Source organism: Hyperolius riggenbachi, chromosome 11 (genome assembly GCF_040937935.1).
Source record: "Hyperolius riggenbachi isolate aHypRig1 chromosome 11, aHypRig1.pri, whole genome shotgun sequence".
NCBI classification, from domain to species: domain Eukaryota; kingdom Metazoa; phylum Chordata; class Amphibia; order Anura; family Hyperoliidae; genus Hyperolius; species Hyperolius riggenbachi.
Genome location: NC_090656.1, coordinates 205961686 through 205981418, shown reverse-complemented (window position 1 = coordinate 205981418; position 19733 = coordinate 205961686). Strand labels below are relative to the sequence as shown.

The 19733-nt window shown below is 44.5% G+C and overlaps 1 protein-coding gene across 7 annotated transcripts in view; it reads right to left on the bottom strand.

Moving 5' to 3' along the window:
- The window catches only part of LOC137538195 (uncharacterized), a 124510-nt gene that overhangs the window by 72131 nt on the left and 32646 nt on the right, over window positions 1-19733 (bottom strand). For 6 of the 7 annotated variants that reach the window (XM_068260224.1, XM_068260226.1, XM_068260225.1 and 3 more), the window contains one exon: window positions 6127-6444. In XM_068260224.1, coding sequence (XP_068116325.1) covers window positions 6127-6444 — 318 coding nt within the window. Of the gene's footprint in view, window positions 1-6126; window positions 6445-10034; window positions 10135-19733 lie in introns of all 7 variants that reach the window. The other variant, XM_068260229.1, reaches the window with a different exon arrangement.

The window sequence follows — 19733 nt, the reverse complement described above, 5'->3', positions numbered from 1 at the left end:
TTACAGACAGACAGACAGATGGAGCAGCCAGTAGCAACCGCTGCTCTGGCTACACTCCTAAGGCAGAATACAGAAGGAACAACCGCCTCTACCGCTAGGGCAAATGCGATCCAAACAGACAGACAGATGGAGCAACCAGTAGCAACCGCTGCTCTGGCTACACTCCTAAGGCAGAATACAAAAAGAACCACCGCCTCTACCGCTAGGGCGAATGCGATCCAAACAGACAGACAGATGGAGCAACCAGTAGCAACCGCTGCTCTGGCTACACTCCCAGACAGAGTACAGAAGGAACCACCGCCTCTACCGCTAGGGCGATCCCAACAGACAGAACAATTTCCTGGCGACAAGACAATCGCAACAGATAGACAGTACAAAGCAATACAGGTAACAAACAACCTGACTATGCTAACAGGAATGCTAGGGCACTCCCAAGGAACTACTCTAAGATAGCAATATTAGCAAACAGTAAGCAAAAGGCTGAGACTCCAGGTAAGTTAGCAGGAACAAACCATCATGACCAGCAATGAATTCTGGGAGGAAATGGTATTTATACTGCAAGCCATCAGAGGAAGCAGCTAAGCAATTTGCATGACAAGTGGATGCAAATTCCACACCAGAACAGCAACTCCGCAGCTTGCAGAGTGGAGACAGGTCTCTTTTCCAGGGACCTGCAGCACTCAGACCTAACAAATGGTCAAAAAGCTGTCTGCCTGTGCAGACAGCAGAGCAGATCATTACAGATCCATAGAATGTGAAATTAAGACTGAATAGGCTACCGGGCAAACGAGGAGGCGGAAGAGGATGCCGTGGGAGCGACCGGTGCAGAGGAGACTAAAGAAAGCCACATGAATGTATAAAACTTTTATATCATTACATCTCAGATACACTTTAAGGTCCAGACTGCTTTTTACAGTTTTGTGATGCCTGTTTTTTTGGGAGTTTAAATATCTCAGTCAGGTTTTCGGGTCTATCCTAAGAAATCTTTTTTTTTCCCAGGAATTTTTTTTTTTTTTAATACCACTTAATCATTTTGAAGTAGGAATTTTATTGTGCTTTTAAAGGGAACCAGAGATGAACCTGAGCCTGGAAAATGAAAAAGATGTTATACATACCTGGGGCTTCCTCCAGCCCCATACGTTCTGATCGATCCCACGCCGCCGTCCTCCGCTGCCCGCAACCATGGGAACCGGGTCCCATCACTGACGTCATTGGAGCCAGCTACGCAGGAGAAGTGCGCCCTCTACGTATCTCTCCAGCGGCTGCTGCAGAGATATGTAAACAGCGCACTTCCCTTACGCTTAGACTGGCTCCGACTGACGGCAGAGCGGGGAGCAGGTTCTCGTAGCTGCGGGCAGAGGAGGATGGTGGCGTGGGATCGATCAGAGCGTATGGGGCTGGAGGAAGCTCCAGATATGTATAAAATTTTTATTTTTTTTTCATCCCTGGTTCCCTTTAAAGTGTACCGGAGGTGACTTAAAAAAAAATTAAATATAAATATATATATAACCACGCCCACCTCTAGCACAGTTAAGCATATAAATGAGTGCATTGCACATGTTCAGAGAGTTCATTTGGTAGCTAGTGAAAGGTAAGGTGTTTTTAATTTCCTTTTTTTCCCATTTAGTTGACTCTTGGGTTTTTGGATTAGTTCCCACTAGACTGCTTATAAAAACTGGCATTTTGCATGGTAGAGTAGCAGGGGAGGACTGGGACGATTCGGCCTGGGGGGAAATCCTAACCTAGAGGCCCGGTCACAGAATCCCCAGCCCAAATACATTTGCATGCAATAAAGATATGTTTTTAATGGTAGTTTAAAGCAACGATACATTTTGCAGTTACGTTAAGCATTTTAGGCTGGGGGTGTAATTGCGTGGGGAACATTTACTTGATGCACTTTGGGCCTTTGAGGGTACAATCTGTATTAGGTTTGTATGTTCTCCCTTTGTCTACGTGGGTTTCCTCTGGGCACTTCAGTTTCCTCCCACATTACAAAAAAATACAGATAAGTTAAAAGGCTTACCCCTAAATTGTCTCTAGACTACAATGGACATATGTCTATGGTAGGTATTGGCTTGTGAGCTCCTCTAAAGACAGTCAGTGACATGACTATGTACTCTGTAATGTGCTGCAGAAGATGTCTGTTCTATATAAATACATAATAATATGGTAGGACATTAGACTATGAATATGGTAGGATTAGAGTGTGAGCCCCTCTGAGGGACAGTCAGTGACATGACTATGTACTCTGTAATGTGCTGCAGAAGATGTCAGTGCTATATAAATACATAATAATAATATGTAGGACATTAGACTATGACTATGGTAGGATTAGAGTGTGAGCTCCTCTGAGGACAGTCAGTGACATGACTATGTACTCTGTAATGTGCTGCAGAAGATGTCAGTGCTATATAAATACATAATAATAATATGGTAGGACATTCGACTATGACTATGGTAGGATTAGATTGTGAGCTCCTCTGAGGACAGTCGGTGACATGACTATGTACTCTGTAATGTGCTGCAGAAGATGTCAGTGCTATATAAATACATAATAATAATACGAGAGGACAATAGACAGGCTATGGTAGGGATTATATTGTGAGCTCATCTGAGGACAGTCAGTAACATGACTCTATAAAGTGCTGCAAAAAGATGCCAGTGCTGTATACATGCATTATATAATATGGTAGGATATTCGAGTATGACTGTGGTAGGATTAGATTGTGAGCTCCTCTGAGGGCAGTCGGTGACATGAATATGTACTCTGTAGAAGGGTGCTGCAAAAAATGATACTTTATAAATACTAAAATAATCTCCCTCAAAGTATTCCCAGGTGGTCTTATGGTCCCTCAATCTTCATATAGCTTTCCCTAGTGATCTTGTGGTCCCCCCTCCCATTTACAGTAAGCCCTGATTTGGTTGTTTAGTGGTCCCCTATCCTCATTTAGCTCCTTTAGTGGTTACCCTCCTACTCTCCCCCAGTATAAACAGAGCAGCTGCCATCATGCTCCTCCCCTTCCATAGCAGTGCCACAGCTTCCAGCATGCTTCTCTTCCTCCATATAGTATTAGATTGTCCCCCAGGGCTCCCCAGGCTTTTTTCAATGTGAATAAATGGTCCCCTGGCGCCCCTGTATTTGCAGTGGAGCGCACTCACCTGTCCTCCCTCTATCCGTGTGCTTCATCCTCATAGGCACCTCATCTCCGTGATCTGGTGACATGTACACACCCATGTGCCGCTGGGTCACTGAGATGAGACGCCTGTGAGGATGGAGACGTTAGCATACAGATGAGCGCGCCAGCTGGACCAGTGAGTGCGCTCCGCTATGAACACACTGCAGAGGCTCCGGGGGTCCACTATTCAATTTGGGGAGACCAAGGTGGGCCCAGCAACCAGCTGTGAGACCCTGGGGACAACCCAACAATATATGGAGGAGCGGTATGCTGGGACTTGTGGTGCCTCTTTGGAAGGAAGGGAGCACAATGGGAGCCGTGGTGCTTCTAGGGAGGGGCTTGCTGGGAGCTGTGGTCACTCTATGGAGGGAAAGGGGCATGCTGGGGCTGTGGTGCCTCTATGTAGAGGGATGGGCATGCTGGGAGCAGTAGTGCCTCTATGTAGAGGGATGGGCATGCTTGTAGCTTTAGTGTCTCTATAGGGGAAGGCGGGACATTGTTGGGGCTGTGGTGTCTCTATGGAGGGGGATGGCATGCTGGGAACAGTAGTGCCTCTATGGAGAAGAAAGGCCTGCTGGGAACAGTACTGGCTCTATAGGGGGAAGACTTGCTGGGGCTGTGGTGACTCTATAGAAGGGGGGAGGGGCATGATCGGAGCAGAAGTGCCTCTATGGAGAAGGGCATGCTGGCAGCTTTAGTGCCTCTGGAGGGGGAGACTTCCTGTGAGCTTTGGTGCATCTATTGAGGGAAAGGAGCATGCTTGGACTTGTGGTACCTCTATGGAGGGGAAGGACATGCTGATAGCAGCTGTGCCTCTATAGAGGAAGAGGGCATGCTGGCAGCTATAGATAGTGCTTCTATTGGGGAAGGAGACCTGCTGGGTCTCACTCTATAGAGAGGGAGGGCAAAATGGGCTACCTAATGCTGTGGAGTGGGGGAGGGGTGTCAAACTCACAGGCATGCAGCAGAAGGAATTCCCAGCCAGGCACCTGATCCTCTTCTCTGCACTGGGGAACTGGCTGCACTGAGAGCCTTGGCTGCTTCTCCCCATGTGAGCATACAGCAGCCTGACATGCCGTGTGTCCCAGCGTGGTCTCCACAGGCCGAGGGGGGCGGAGCCTACATACATACACACACAGTGCAGCAGAGAGGATGCTGGGAGGAGCAGGAGCTCTCAGCCAATGCCCTGCTCCCCGGCCCGACACACGGAGCTGAGTTGAGCCCATGAGAACAGCTGGGGGCTGGGCTGAATCCAGTGGCTGCGGAGCTGCTGATTTTTAATGTAATTCACCACCGCACCGGCCCAGATTGTTTGCGGTGGCGGCAGCCCGGGGGGAGAATGCCACCCGTCCCCCCGGGCCAGTCCGCCTATGTAGAGTAGGACTCACCAGACCGGGGACACCTTGGCGCAGTTGGTGAGCTTAAACGCGTTAAAGCATAACCAAGAGCCCCTGTCACTGTTTTCCTGTTGTGTGCTGCAGCCCCTCTGTAATTTTATATATATATATATATATATATATATATATATATATATATATATATATATATATATATATACTGAATACAGTACTTACCTCGTTGTTCTAGAGACCCTTCAGACCCATCTAAACTGGTTCAATCATCTGATCTCCTGCCCATGACTAGGACCAGTCAGAGCCCGACACATGCTCAGTGCATTCTGTGCACCCCTTTGTACTGTTACTCCAGCATGGCTGTGCACAGCAGCCATGACTGAAAGTGTCCAGAGCATATGCAGTTTGGGAAGAATCTGAACTGAGCATGCCCAGGTTGTTCTTAGTGACAGCAGCAACACACAGCTGTGCTAAAGCAAATACATGGTGGACATACGACTGGAGTTTCAAACAGGGCCTTCAGCGTTAAGACAGAGGGGTGGCTGGACTTAAAGGATACCACAACTGAAATGTGACATAATGAGATAGACATGTGTATGTACAGTGCCTAGCACACAAATAACTATGCTGTGTTCCTTTTTTTTCTTTCTCTCTCTGAAAGAGTTAAATATCAGGTATGTAAGTGGCTGACTCAGTCCTGACTCAGACAGGAAGTGACTACAGTGTGACCCTCACTGATAAGAAATTCCTCTTTTTATCTCTTTCTTGCTCTCAGAATCCATTTTCTGCTAGGAAAGTATTTTATAGGTGGAATTTCTTATCAGGGAGGGTCACACTGTAGTCACTTCCTGTCTGAGTCAGGACTGAGTCAGCCACTTACATACCTGATATTTAACTCTTTCAGGCAGAGAAAGAAAAAAGGAACACAGCATAGGTATTTGTGTGCTAGGCACTGTACATAAACATGTCTATCTCAACATGTCACATGTCAGTTGTGGTATCCTTTAAGAAGTAGCCTGAAGGGGAGTCTTTAGAACACAGAGATAAGTATACTGTATATCAAAAAACTTTCTTTCACCTCAGGTTTACTGACAAACATTGCATAAAATGTCAGTAAAAATGTATATGTTCTGAAATATTTAGCCCAAAAAAATATAAATATATTAAACTGCAAAATAAAGGCTAGGTTCACACTGGGGCTTTGTGTTTTGTACCCTGTAAAAACATGTGAGGCATACAGTTCAGGAAAAGTATGTTGCACCACATCTGTACAGGTATGTTGTCCAACTGGAGTGCCCTCAGGGAATAAAAAGTCATCGAGCAATAATGAATCGTAATCTTATGAGCCAATGGCACACAATTTTCTTCTTTACACCACCAAATGGGTCAGGTGCCTTTTCCCAGTTACTTGCTCAAAAAGTAAGAAAAAAAAAAGGAAAAAAAAAGGAAAACCAAAAACACTATAGCTCATTTGCTGTGATGCAAGGCTGAAACCAAGTGTACAGCTGTGGGAATGTGACTTGTGCTAGCTCTAGCCAGAATGGAGAGAAATCTGTATCATGTTCCAACACAGTACAAAGTTATACAAACTGATTTACCTGGTACGGCGATATTGTTCACAAACTTAAAATCTCGAAGTTTGACAATACAGCCATATGAACCTTCATCATCTGCTTCCACAGAACGAAGTGTCAGGTGACTTGTCATATTAAAGGTTCCGTCACTGTTGGCAATGGCAATGGGAGAATCAGTGTGTTGCTCTTCCAGAACTACGTATCCAGGGGAATCTTTATTGTATCGCACCCAGCGAATAGTCATAGTTTGTGGATAGAAATTGGTCACTTCACATGTCAGTGATGTCTCCTTCCGATGTTTGGTGGAAACATGGTTGAGTGTCGTCATAACATGAGGCAGAACTGCAGAATACCAAAATAGGAAACGTTTATGGAAATTTAGCTGAAAGATTTATCCACAAAACAATACATTTTACATTTCCATAAAATTATTTATGTATAGCTCAACGAGTCGGCATCACCAAAGTGCGAACAAGCTCTTGAGAAAGGGGTAGTATCCTGAAACGGCAGTCTGTCGCTGCTTGTAACCTGTATCTCTACTTTTGTACTGATACAATAAAAAAAAGCTTGTTTACACTTTGGTGGTGCCGACTACAAAATAACTATGTATACTACTAGTTGAAGACCCGGCATTGCCAGGTATGTATTTGGCTGTTGTTGGCTCCACCCATTTTTTTCTAACCTTAAAGAGACTCTGAAGCGAGAATAAATCTCGCTTCAGAGCTCATACTTAGCCCTGCTAAAACGCTGCTATCCCGCGGCTTAACGGGAGTCCCTTCACCCCCTTCACCCCCCCCCCCTCCTGCAAAATCTACGACCAACTTGGTCGTAGATTTTGCTGCTCCGAGAGGCAGGGCTAACGGCTGCAGCCCTGCCTTTCAGCGCGTCTATCAGACGCGCATCGCCGCCTCTCCCCCGCCCCTCTCAGTGAAGGAAGACTGAGAGGGGCGGAGGTACGCGTCTGATAGACGCGCATGAGGCAGGGCTATGAGGCAGGGCTGCGGCGGTTAGCCCTGCCTCTATGTGGATGAGATTCCGCTCTGTACGGGGGTGGGTTTGGGGGTGAAGGGGCCCCCGTTAAGCCGCGGGATAGCGGCGTTTTAGCAGGGGCACACATGCCCCTGCTAAGTATGAGGTCTGAAGCGAGATTTATTCTCGCTTCAGACTCTCTTTAAAGCAGGAAAGGTCAGCTATACTATGCCAGTAAAAAACACATATATAAGTAGATAAATACTTGATCTACTCACAAAACAGATGTATTGTACTGTCCACCTTTTGATTTCAGTGAATTTTATGTAGTAATTGAAGAGAATGCTGTTCTTGGCAGGGGCCATGTCTTTTTCCAATAGTGTGAAGTCAAATCTTGATGTAATTTCCTCCCTTAAGTTTTTTTTTTCTTTTCTCCTCCAATCTGCTGTGTCATCTCTGGCTTGTTTGTAAACACGTGTAGCACAGGATCTTGTTGCAGCCTCAGCCTGTCACACTGAAGGGTGCTTAGGTCAGTCAGTGAGAAGCAGGATGTGAGAGGGGAGATGGGAAGCTTTCTCCTATGCGATGGCATAGAATAGAGGCTGGATGACTGAGAAAAGATAACTACAGCAGAGACAGTCCTGAATAGATTGGAGAGCTTGCACTACAGGGTGAGATTCCTGGCAGCATTACAAACACATTGCAGTGTTTAAATGGAATTTTATTTTGTGGCTGACAATCCCGCTTTAACACACAGTCACTCAATGACCAAGTTAATGAGCTTTGGGGTCCTTGGCATCAATAATTAAAATTTTCAAATTGAAAGGAAGCAAATGTGTTTGGCTGTTTATGGTTGTGCCTCCTTTTTTTGAATTAGAACCCCAGTCACCCAATGATCGAATGTACCAGGGTTGAGGCCTGTGCCATTAATACTGTAAGAATGGCAGCAATTTAAATATTTATCTTGAAAATCAATAGTTGAATTTTAATTTGCTGCTGTTGGCAACACCAACTTTCCTGAATTTGAATCCTAGTTACCCAGTGACAAACGGTGGGAAGTTTGAGAACACTGCCATCGACTGTGTAAGATTTGCTCCAGTTTACATATTTGAGAACCCTGCCATTAACAGTGTAAGAATGGCTGCAGTTTACAATTTCCCTGTGGGAATTGTTATTTTATTCCACCTACGTTTTGTAACCTTGACCGAGTCACTCAATAACCAAGTCTGTGAGCTTTGGGGTTCCTGACATCAATAATGTGAGAATGGAAGTGGTTAAATCAAGCAAATAAATCTGATTTGCTATTTGAGCGCTGAACTGTATTGTGAATTTGAATACCAGTCACTTAATGACCGACTGTACCAGGTTTGAGCCTCTGTCATTAACAGTGTAAGAATGGCAGCAATTTAAATAGTCCCCTTGAAAACCAATAGGTGAATGTTGATTGCCTATTGTAGGGTCCACCCACTTTCCTGAATATTAACCAGCTGAGCGGTCTGGACGAGCTCAGCTCGTCCAACACCGCCAGCGGCTGCCGCTCAGGCCCTGCTGGGCCGATTTTAACGAAATAAAAAGCAGCACACGCAGCCGGCACTTTGCCAGCCGCGTGTGCTGCCTGATCGCCGCCGCTCTGCGGCGATTCGCCGCGAGCAGCGGCGAAAGAGGGCCCCCCTAGCCGCCTGAGCCCAGCGTAGCCGGAACAAAAAGTTCCGGCCAGCGCTAAGGGCTGGATCGGAGGCGGCTGACGTCAGGACGTCGGCTGACGTCGATGACGTCACTCCGCTCGTCGCTATGGCGACGATATAAGCGAAACAAGGAAGGCCGCTCATTGCGGCCTTCCTTGTTTATTCTGGGCGCCGGAGGCGATCGGAAGATCGCCTCCGGAGCGCCCTCTAGTGGGCTTTCATGCAGCCAACTTTCAGTTGGCTGCATGAAATAGTTTTTTTTTAATTTAAAAAAAACCCTCCCGCAGCCACCCTGGCGATTTAATCAGAACGCCAGGGTGGTTAATCCCAGTTACCCAGTGATCAACCTCCAGGTCGGCCTGACGTCATCGCCGGATAGGGAGCGAGCTGCGGCGAACAGCTGCGGGGAGAGCTGCGGCGCGGGACATGCTGGGAGCTTGGGCTGGAGGAAGCCCCCGGTAAGTAGCACTTATTTTATTAAATGTTCCCTGATGACTCCTTTAACTAATGCAGCCTGATTGGCTGAAGCCTCTTTTCTTTCTGTTTTCCCCTCCCACACCTCTGTTCCTCTTTGATTGGCAAATATTTCTCATGCTGAAACAATGCACTTTCTATAGTGAAGGGCGGGAAAATCAGGCAGAGGAGTGTAAGGGAGGAAAATACATCAGGATTGGCTTCAAAATAGACACAAAATGATAAATGCTAAGAAGGATTTTCTCTTTTTTTACTATAGAAAAATCACTAAAATAAAAAGTGGACAGTGCAGTACATTTGTTATGTAAGTAGAGCAAATATTTATCTACTTGTATATGTGTTTTTTTTTCTGAGATAGTATGGCTGACAGCTCCTCTTTACAATGGTTAATTTGCATATATTCAGCAGTGATGCACCGGGAGACATCTCAAGCTCACTCCAACCTGAATTATCGCAAATTCTTTCTGTTTTAGGAAAGCAAACTTTTGTTTTTCAGCTCCTCTTTAATACAGGCTTGAGTATACTAATTATCAATAAAATAAATAAGAATACACTTCACAAATAACCAAAATTAAGAAAGAAATAATAAAGTCACTGGGTAGGAATCCTGTGAGTTCACTGTGTTAGGTCCAGTCCTTTATAGCAAATGTATACAAATCCACTGCGCCCTCCCAGATATTCAAACCTATAAACAGTTAACATAGTGTAAAACTGCATGGCTTCACTTATGCTTCACCACTCATTGCAAGTGCAAATCTGTGTAATCAACCATTCTCCCACCACCCCACACACAGCGACGCTCACCTGATTCAAACCACCTCTTTACCACGTGGATCTCTCGCTTGCATGAATGTTTTACTAGGACGACATCGGTGATCCATACCCAATGCACAATATAAAGGATCTTTATTCCTCAAAAAAAACAAATAAGTCTTCATTGCGCAGTATGTCTACATCATTAAAAACCACAAACTGCTTCTCGCACTCTCCAGCAACTTACAGACCCCCAGAAGAAAAGCAGCATATCATAGCAGTGTCTCTCAGGGCCTGGGTGTATCGCAATGTGGTACCGGAGCGGCGTCCCGCTCTCACGGCTCCCTGCGTTCTACAGTGTATAAACTATTCTAAGTAATTTAACCCTCTGGGGACCGGCTACCTAACGCCCCTTAAGGACCAGGGCATTTTACCTGCTTGCACTGACTCTAAGTTCTGGGTCGCGGCTTGATGATGTCATCAAGCTGGGACCCGACACTTAAAGAGGAACTCCAGTGAAAATAATGTAATAAAAAAAGTGCTTCATTTTTACAATAATTATGTATAAATGATTTAGTCAGTGTTTGCCCATTGTAAAATCTTTAAAATCCTTGATTTACATTCTGTAAGGAGGATAAGATTCTAATAGTAGAGATCTTCAGCTTTATTTTAGTACTTAATTCACAGATATGGCTCACTTCGTATGCAACTATTATTCAACGTTTCAGAACTTGCCTACACTATATCAATTAATGGGATCCTGTGCCGAGCTGTGGGGCTGTAGCTAGAAGACAGAAATAGTAGAGATCTTTAGCCTTATGTAGCGGCTATAGTAAACGCTTGAAATGCAACATTCTACTAATTTTCTCCTCATGTTTATTAACGGCTATATGTGTAAATTTAGCTTTCATACCTTAGAGAAAAAGTCGGCTGTAGGGAGGATATCCTGTAAATTACAGTGATATAGGGCTGCGAATCACTGCTATTGCCAGCATATGCTCCCTATAGCCGCTTTTTCTCTAACATATAAAAGAAAAATGCACACACACAGTCCTTAATGTATGTTAGCCTTAAAATGAAAATTTGTAAAAAGTCCCTATTCAAGTCGTTATCAAAGCCGCTAAAACAAGGCTACACAAGCAGCTATAGGAAGGAAACATTGAAAATAGTACAGGTTAGTGGGAAATAAGGGCGCACAGTAAAGTTGTTGTAAAATATCATTATGAAATACTGATATTGTACTATATAAATGTAAAATATCTATATTGAATAACAATATTTTACTGCCCATACTGCCAGCCAGGCTGAAGCACTTGTCCCGATCCCTGCTGTGCTCTGCCTCAGCCACTTGTTACCTGTAAAGAGCACTGAATTCAGAGGAGATGGTGATCTGGTGTATGAAACTTTTCCACCATTGTCTGTATTCAGCATTTTGACTCTCATTCACTCCATAGATCGGATCTGAGCACCTGCAGGACTCCTAAGCTGACCTGATCTTTCCCGTTAGCTTTCAGCATTACTATTACAGGATCTGTATACTGAGATGAGTTATTACACTGTATAACATTGTTATACAGTTACATGTTACATTGTATTCCAGTTACTGTTACATTGTATTCCAGAAACCCCAGCTGATACATTGTATCCAGCCTGTTGATGTGGGAAATCCCATGAGACTTTGTTACATTGTATTTCAGCACTTTCCATCCAGGAACTCTAAGCTGATCTGAGTTGCTACTACTTGGGACCCCCTAAACACTCACCTTTGATTCAGCATTCTGTGTTTGTATTACAGCCTCAGAGTTGATCTGAGTTGTCACATGGTTTCTCAGCAGTCACAAATGCTTCTGACTAGTAACGCTTGGTGCCCTGTGGACTTTGCATTGTTCCAGAGGAGCTTCTCCAGTGCATAGAAGTGCAGTGTAGCCCATAGATGCGCCGAAGGTTTCAAGTTTACTGCCGAGAGGTGTCTCCAAAGTGCAGGCAATGAAGAGAGTGAGTAGCTGAGGAATGGCTAGCCCCTGCGGATCATGTTCCAGGATTATCCAGGGAGTTTTGACAGCTTGTCCCATGGTAGCAGAAACTCTCCAGGCCAGCCAGAGGGATATCCCATACCTACCTCTGTGCACCAGGTGAGGAGGGTGCCCATATCGGTTGTTGCTTCAACTTGCAGACAAATAGTGGATATTAGTCTATAGTGTAGTGAATTAACATTTTGTAGAAATAGCCGATAATGTACAAATTGTAACGATCGGTGCCAACACGCAGAGAGAATCTGATTATTGGTGGGCTGCAGACTCACCAATAATGCAGATATACACCGGATTATGAATGATCTGCAGAATCACTAATAATCCAGGTACGTCTAACCTCTGGACACCTAAGATGTGAGTGTACAGGATACCAGTAACACTTTGAGAGGAAACTGCCAGGAAGACTGGGGCAGTGAGGAGAAGGAAATCCACCCCTAACCGTGGGTGAATTCCTTTAGGCCAAAGGCTCCCTAGGAGAGGGACCTAGGCCTGGTTGCAGGAAGCCCTGCTGCTACTATGAACAGATTTGCCCTATCTGCTTGTGAGATCCTATCTCATCACAGCCTAGAGGCGTACCAAGGAGGTACAAGTATACAGTGCTAGTCTCGGGTGTGTGGTTCGTAGTTACAACACCCCGGAACTAGTCTAACACATAACATAGAATTGACACAGTATCCTAGTCTTGGGTGTGAGGTCCGTAGTCACAACATCCTGGAACTGGTCTAAAGCATAACATAGAACTGACACAGTATCCTAGTCTTGGGTGTGAGGTCCGTAGTCACAACACCCTGGAACTGGTCTAAAGCATAATATAGAACTGACACAGTATCCTAGTCTTGAGTGTGAGGTCCGTAGTCACAACACCCGGGAACTGGTCTAAAGCATAGCATAAAACTGACACAGTATCCTAGTCTTGGGTGTGAGGTCCGTAGTCACAACACCTGGGAACTGGTCTAAAGCATAACATAGAACAACATAACATGAGAAGGTAATCTAGCTCAGTGTGGATTCCCAGGTCCGTCCTGGTTCAACCGCACTGTAGGATCTGAGTGACTGAGGTCTGTGTGCTAACACGTAAGCATTTGCAATGGCAGACAATGTGAGACTGAGGGACAAGTGGTTATATAGTGCAGCGTTGGCTAGCGCCGCCCAGTCCCCTCCAGCCAATCTGCATCCAGCCCTGGATCAGCTGACCGGCGGGGTCAGCTGATCCCTCTCTGCTTCCCATAAAGCTCCTGTCTTGCCGCGTGCACGCGCGTATTCCGCAGCCTATGTGCACAGGAGGGCTGCATAACATCAGACACATGTCGCCGCGAGTAAACCGCCGGAGCAGAGGCGGAAACGGCCGCCATTTCGCCAGAGCACGCGGCGGCTATTCCGCGATTCTTCACAAAAATTAGATGAAGACATTCTACAGCGGCATTAAGTAGTAGGAAAAAAATTATAAATATAATTCTTGAATAATAATGGCTCTGGAGTAAAATTGTCAGAGAAAACACATACTATAGTTAGTGTTAGTTATTTTAAACAGTGGACAGAGGATCAGCGACTTGCCGCAGCTGGAATGCCATGTTATAAAGTGGCTGTAAATGTCATTGCTCAGAAGATAAGTAAGGTCCGCAGCTTGCAGAGGATCGAGAGAGAGTCAGGCACTCTGGAGTCAGCAGCTTGCAGGACACATAAATCTTGCTGACCACAGCGGGAGAGATTTCACTTTGGCTTGTAGTCCTCAGGGTACATGTACAGACTGGCTCTGTGCACACTCCGTGGATGGGCAGGTTGGGATGAGGTCTGCAAGGTTCAGTCCGTGCAGCAATAACAAGCCTTCTTTGACCGGTATTTATTTGACCGATATTATATTACCGATATTATTTGACCTATATATTCTTTGACCGATATATATTCTTAAACCGATATTCTTCTTTGAACAATATTCTGTTCCAATGTAAGCCAGCAGAAAGCAAAACTGGCTATGAAGTCTGGCAGTAAACTTAGATGCAAGTAAACCTGCAGTGCCAGCAGTGAGCAGAGTTTACCGATATTTGAACAGCCGCATATTGGAGAGAACAGTTGTTTCTTAGAAACCTATAATGTTCGGGTATATATATTAATAGTTTTAATTTGCCACTTGCTTTCCTGCTTCGGTAATGCACAGTTATGCAGGTATAACTAGTGTGGAGCAGGGATAATGAATAGCCGCGTTAATATCGGAAGGAAGTCATAGCCGTAAAATGTGCACATTTTATACAGTATGCGCCGTGAAAGAATGCTGTAGCCGATAATTACATTGACGGAATAGCCACGCCTGAATTAACTTGCGCTGTCATCAACGTGTTCGCAAAAAACATTTAGAGGCTGTCATTTCTGCAAAAGAAGGTTCTACTAATTTCATCGATTTCATTTCTTTTTTGTAGTGCCCAATTTTATGCACCTGCCTAATTTTGTTTAAACAATTATTGCACACTTTCTGTAAATCAAATACACTTCATTTCACTTCTCAAATATGACTGTGTGTGTCTCCTATATGACATATTTAACTGACATTTTTTATCATAACAGCTAACCATTTATACAGGAAAATCATGACGATTACCAAAGTTTGCCCAAACCTTTGCATCCCACTGTATACTGGGGTAACTATACTACCTATACTGGGGCAACTATACTCCCTACACTGGGGCAACTATACTACCTATACTGGGGTAATTATACTAGCTATACTGGGGCAACTATAATCCCTATAGTGGGATAACTATACTCCCTATACTGGGGCAACTATACTACCTATACTGGGGTAACTATACTACCTATACTGGGGCAACTATATTACCTATACTGGGGCAACTATACACCTAGATACACTAACTGTACCTGGCCACTTTCGCTGCGCCTGACCAACCCTCCTCCCCCCCAATGAAACCCACCTCACCCATGCAACCCCTCGCAGTGAGTAACTGATCTCCCACAATGCATCACAACTGAATATGCAAATTATCTCTTTATGCCTCTGAAGCCAGGCTTACATCCAGAACCACTGGTGTATAGCAAGTAAGCAAAAGGATCTGCAAGCCAGGCAGTGGTTGAACAAAACGCTGGTATTCTTTATTTGGAAACTCCACATGACAAGTGTAATAAAACCACAGGATCAACTAGTTGTCATGTGGAGTTTCCAAATAAAGAATACCAGCGTTTTGTTCAACCCCTGCCTGGCTTGCAGATCCTTTTGCTTACATGTATGGATTGGTGTGACTTACCAGATCCTGCACCCATTGGTAGGATTCAATTGGGGGTTGAGCGTTATTGAACTTTCCTTTCACTGGTGTATAGCAAGCCTATAGCTCATAACATTTACAGAGCTGGGTTGATGTGGCTCTGTAACATTTATAAGCTGTAGCCTGGCTTCACAGAATGCCCACTCTATAAACAATAAGACAGCCATTATTGCGGACCTTATTCAGACATGCGATTTTTCATGCATCACCAAAACTTGGATTGATGCCAATGCGGGCCCCATATTGGAAGTAACCATCCCAAACAATTACTCAGTCTTAAGTGAGGGAAGACGAAACTGCAGAGGAGGAGGTGTAGCAATTTGTGGCAAAACAACCCTGCAGCTCAGAGCCCTGAATGTTGGCTCAACAAAGTCCTTTGACTTTATAGGTGCCCAGATCTCAGCTAGTAAAGGCTTCAACATTTTAGTGGTTTATCGTCCCCCTGGAGATGCTGACCCATTCCTACAGGAATTCTCAGAACTTCTGGCCATGCTGAGTCTGTCTTATGCGAGATGGATCATCCGTGGTGGCTTCAACGTCTGGGCTGATAACACTCAAGGGTGCAGACTAGAAAGACAGTGACGTAAATCAGGGTCTGAGGAGCACAAATCTAGCCTAGTTCAACAACTCAGACTTCATCTCTCACAAAATATCTACAGCCAATAACAGAGCTGCTCAACTCTTCCACACAGTGGAATCACTCTGCAATCCTTCCTGCCTAAAAGCCCCAGACATAGTTGTCCCCAGTATAGATAGCTAGGCGTAGTTTTCCCCAGTATAGTTGCCCCATTATAGGTTAGCCAGGTAGGTGCCACCAGTAGGTAGGCAGTATAGTTACCCCCCGTATAGGTTGCCAGTATAGTTGCCCCCAGTACCGGTTAGCCAGGTAGGTGCCCCCAGTAGGTAGACAGTATAGGTTGCCAGATATAGGTGCCACAATATAGGCTAGCCAGGCATAGCTGCCACAGTATAGGTAGCCAGGCATAGGTGCTCCCAGTATAGGTAGCCAGGTGTAGGTGCCCCCAGTATAGGTAGCCAGGCATAGTTGACCCAGTATAGATAACCAGGCACAGTTGCCCGCAGTATAGGTAGCCAGTATAGTTGCCCCTCAGTATAGGTTAGCAAGGTAGGTGCCCTCAGTAGGTAGCCAGTGTAGTTGCCTTCAGTAAAGGCAGCCAGTTTAGTTACCCCCAGTATAGGTTAGGCAGGTATAGTTGCCCCCAATATAGGTAGTCATTATAGATTCCCCCAGTATCGGTATCCAGTATAGTTACCCCTAGTATAGGTAGCCAGTATAGTTGCCCCCAGTATAGGTTAGCCAGGTAGGTGTACCCAGTAAGCAGCCAGCCTGCTCCCTCTCCCTCCCTCGCCAAGGCCACCGCTCATTTTACCTTCTGAGTTGGTGGCTGCCTCCTCTAGGACAGTCCCCGGTTCCCCTTACTAGCCACTACAAGACATCTATGGATGTTCGACATATGATATAAAAACAACATTTTATGTTCTGCCATAATGTGCTGAAGTCGTGCATATCAATCATGCCTGTTTTACCAGCTTTCCTGTCTAGGGGATTGATATCTCAAGCTGTGGACCTGCTCGAAGAATCATTAACATCTTCAAAGGTGTATTGACCTTGGTGTATTATTCACTATAATCCGTGACCACCTGCGGTCCTGCTGTTCCTAAATATTCCTTAAATTATGTCACAATGTGTAATTATACAGTATATACCATAGTTGAATCAGAGCACAAAGGATTGCATCTTCATCTGACAGGAATTTGCCAAGGATCTGGTTTGCTGGCTCCCTTTAATGTAGAACCCAAAGAATGTGAGGGGTCTGCTTCAGGGAAGAAGTAATTTTTTTTGCCCCTCTCTCCAGCAGAAATGTGAACAGTCACTTCCTATAGAAAGTTCATGACAAAAACACTTCCTTTTTAAGTCAAACTAAACCAAAGGGGTATTCCCCAGCACACCTTTGTGTGCATGATTTTGTACGATAGGCGTCTAGCGCAAGTGAATCCATTACAGCGTGTTTGGAGGAAAAAGAAGGATAAGCTACAGCCCAAGAACACAATCCCTACTGTGAAGCATGGTGGTGGTAACATCATGCTTTAGGGGTGCTTTTCTGCAAAGGGGCCAGGACGACTGCACTGTATATGAGAGGATGATTGGGGCCATGTATTGTGAGATTTTAAAGAAACAACCTCCTTCCCTCAGTCAGAGCATTGCAGGTGGTTTGTGGCTGGGTCTTGCAACGTGACAACGACCTGAAGCACAAAGCCAGGATAACCAAGGAGAGGCTCCGCAAGAAGCATATCAAGGTCCTGGAGTGGTCTAGCAGTATCCAGACCAAAATCCAATAGTTCATCTTTGGAGGGAGCGAAAACTCAGTGTTGCTCAGTGACAGCCCCGAAACCTGACAGATGTAGAGGAGATCTACGTGGAGGAGTGGGCCAAAATCCCTGTTGCAGTGTGTGCAAACCTGGACAAGAACAACAGTTCATGTTTGACCTCTGTAACTGCAAACAAAGGCTTTTGTACCAAATATTAACACTGATTTCTCAGGTGTTCAAATACTTACAGTATGTGCAGCAGTGCAATACAATTAAATTCTTTAAAAATCATACATGTGATTTCCTGATTTTTTTTTTATGCGTTCTCTTACAGTGGGAATGCACCTACAATGTGAATTTCAGACCCATCCACGATTTCTAAGTGGGAGAACTTGCAAAATCGCAGAGCGTTCAAATACTTACGTTCTTCACTGTAAACTACAGGAATGACCGATATAAAGATCAGTGCTGCGTAATATGTTGGCACTTTATATAAATAATAAATAAATAAATGATTGATTGAAATGAACATTTTATTTGCAGCCCGGTTTAAGATTTTGGGAGTAAGGGTAAGCTGAATTCAAGCAGCAGCTAGTTTAGCCTCTATATATAGTAGATCTATACTGTATAGCAACGGCCAATCATTGATGATTGATATCGCAAAAGGTGACTGCAGGATGTTAGATGCATTTATTGCTCTCATCTAAGCTATTTATTGACATAGTTACATAGTTATTTGGGTTGAAAAAAGACATACGTCCATCGAGCTCAACCAGAGAACAAAGTACAACTCCAGCCTGCTCCCTCACATATCCCTGTTGATCCAGAGGAAGGCGGAAAACCCTTACAAGGCATGATCCAATTAGCCCCAAAAGGGAAAAAAATTCCTTCCCGACTCTAGATGGCAATCAGATAAAATCTCTGGATCAACATCATTGGGCCTTACCTAGTAATTGTAGCCATGGATGTCTTTCAACGCAAGGAAAGCATCTAAGCCCCCTTTAAATGCAGGTATAGAATTTGCCATAACTAGTTCCTGTGACAATGCGTTCCACATCTTAATCACTCTTACTGTAAAGAACCCTTTCCTAAATAATAAACATAATATTTCCAGTATTTGTATAGTGCTTTTCTCCTGGCGGATGCAAAGCACTAGCAAGGCAGCCACTAGGGAGTGCTCTATAGGCAGTAGTAGTGTTAGGGAGTCTCGCCCAATAATTCCTTATTGAATAGGAAGAGCTGAGATTATGCATCTAACAAAAGGGTCCATAGCACAATATTTCTTCCTCAGTTTGCCCCAGTTTATTCCTGTTTGTTTGGCATAAAAATATGTTTACACGCTGTACCTTAAAGGACCACTATCGCAAAAAATCGTAAAATTTTAAATGTATGTGTAAGATTTGATAGACATCCATGGCTACAATTACTAGGTAATGCCTAATGATGTTGATCCAGGGATTTTATCCGATTGCCATCTAGAGTCGGGATGGATTTTTTTTCCCTTTTGGGTCTAATTGGACCATGCCTTGTAAGGGTTTTTCTCCTTCCTCTGGATCAACAGGGATATGTGAGGGAGCAGGCTGGTGTTGTACTTTGTTCTCTGGTTGAACTCGATGGACGTATGTCTTTTTTCAACCCAAATAACTATGTAACTATGTAAATTTGTTCCAGAGTAAAATACAGTACAAAATACTATTTTACTATATTGCTGTTACTAACATGTGCCAGATTTTTACTGCCTACTATTACATGTTTTTGGAATCCTCATGAGGGATTCTCAAGGTTTTCTTTATTTTCAAAAGCACTTACTTTGCTTGATTATACTGCTAGAATAGCCTGCAAGTTAGTAGTGAAGCTGGCTGGCATCCTTATATACCGTACATCCTTTCTAGGGGGTAATTTTGTTAAAGACTAAGGCTACTTACACACCAAGACGTTGTATTTTAGGGGACGTTATGGTTGCATAACCTCCCCCTAACGCAACGCATGGTGGTGTTAAAGTTGGACGTCAGAATGAGCTGCGTTATGCAGCTCTCAAAGCAGCCGCTCCAGGTTAGTGATAGGAAGTCCGGATCTTTTAAAGGATTTGGATCATTTGAATCAGATAATTGAAA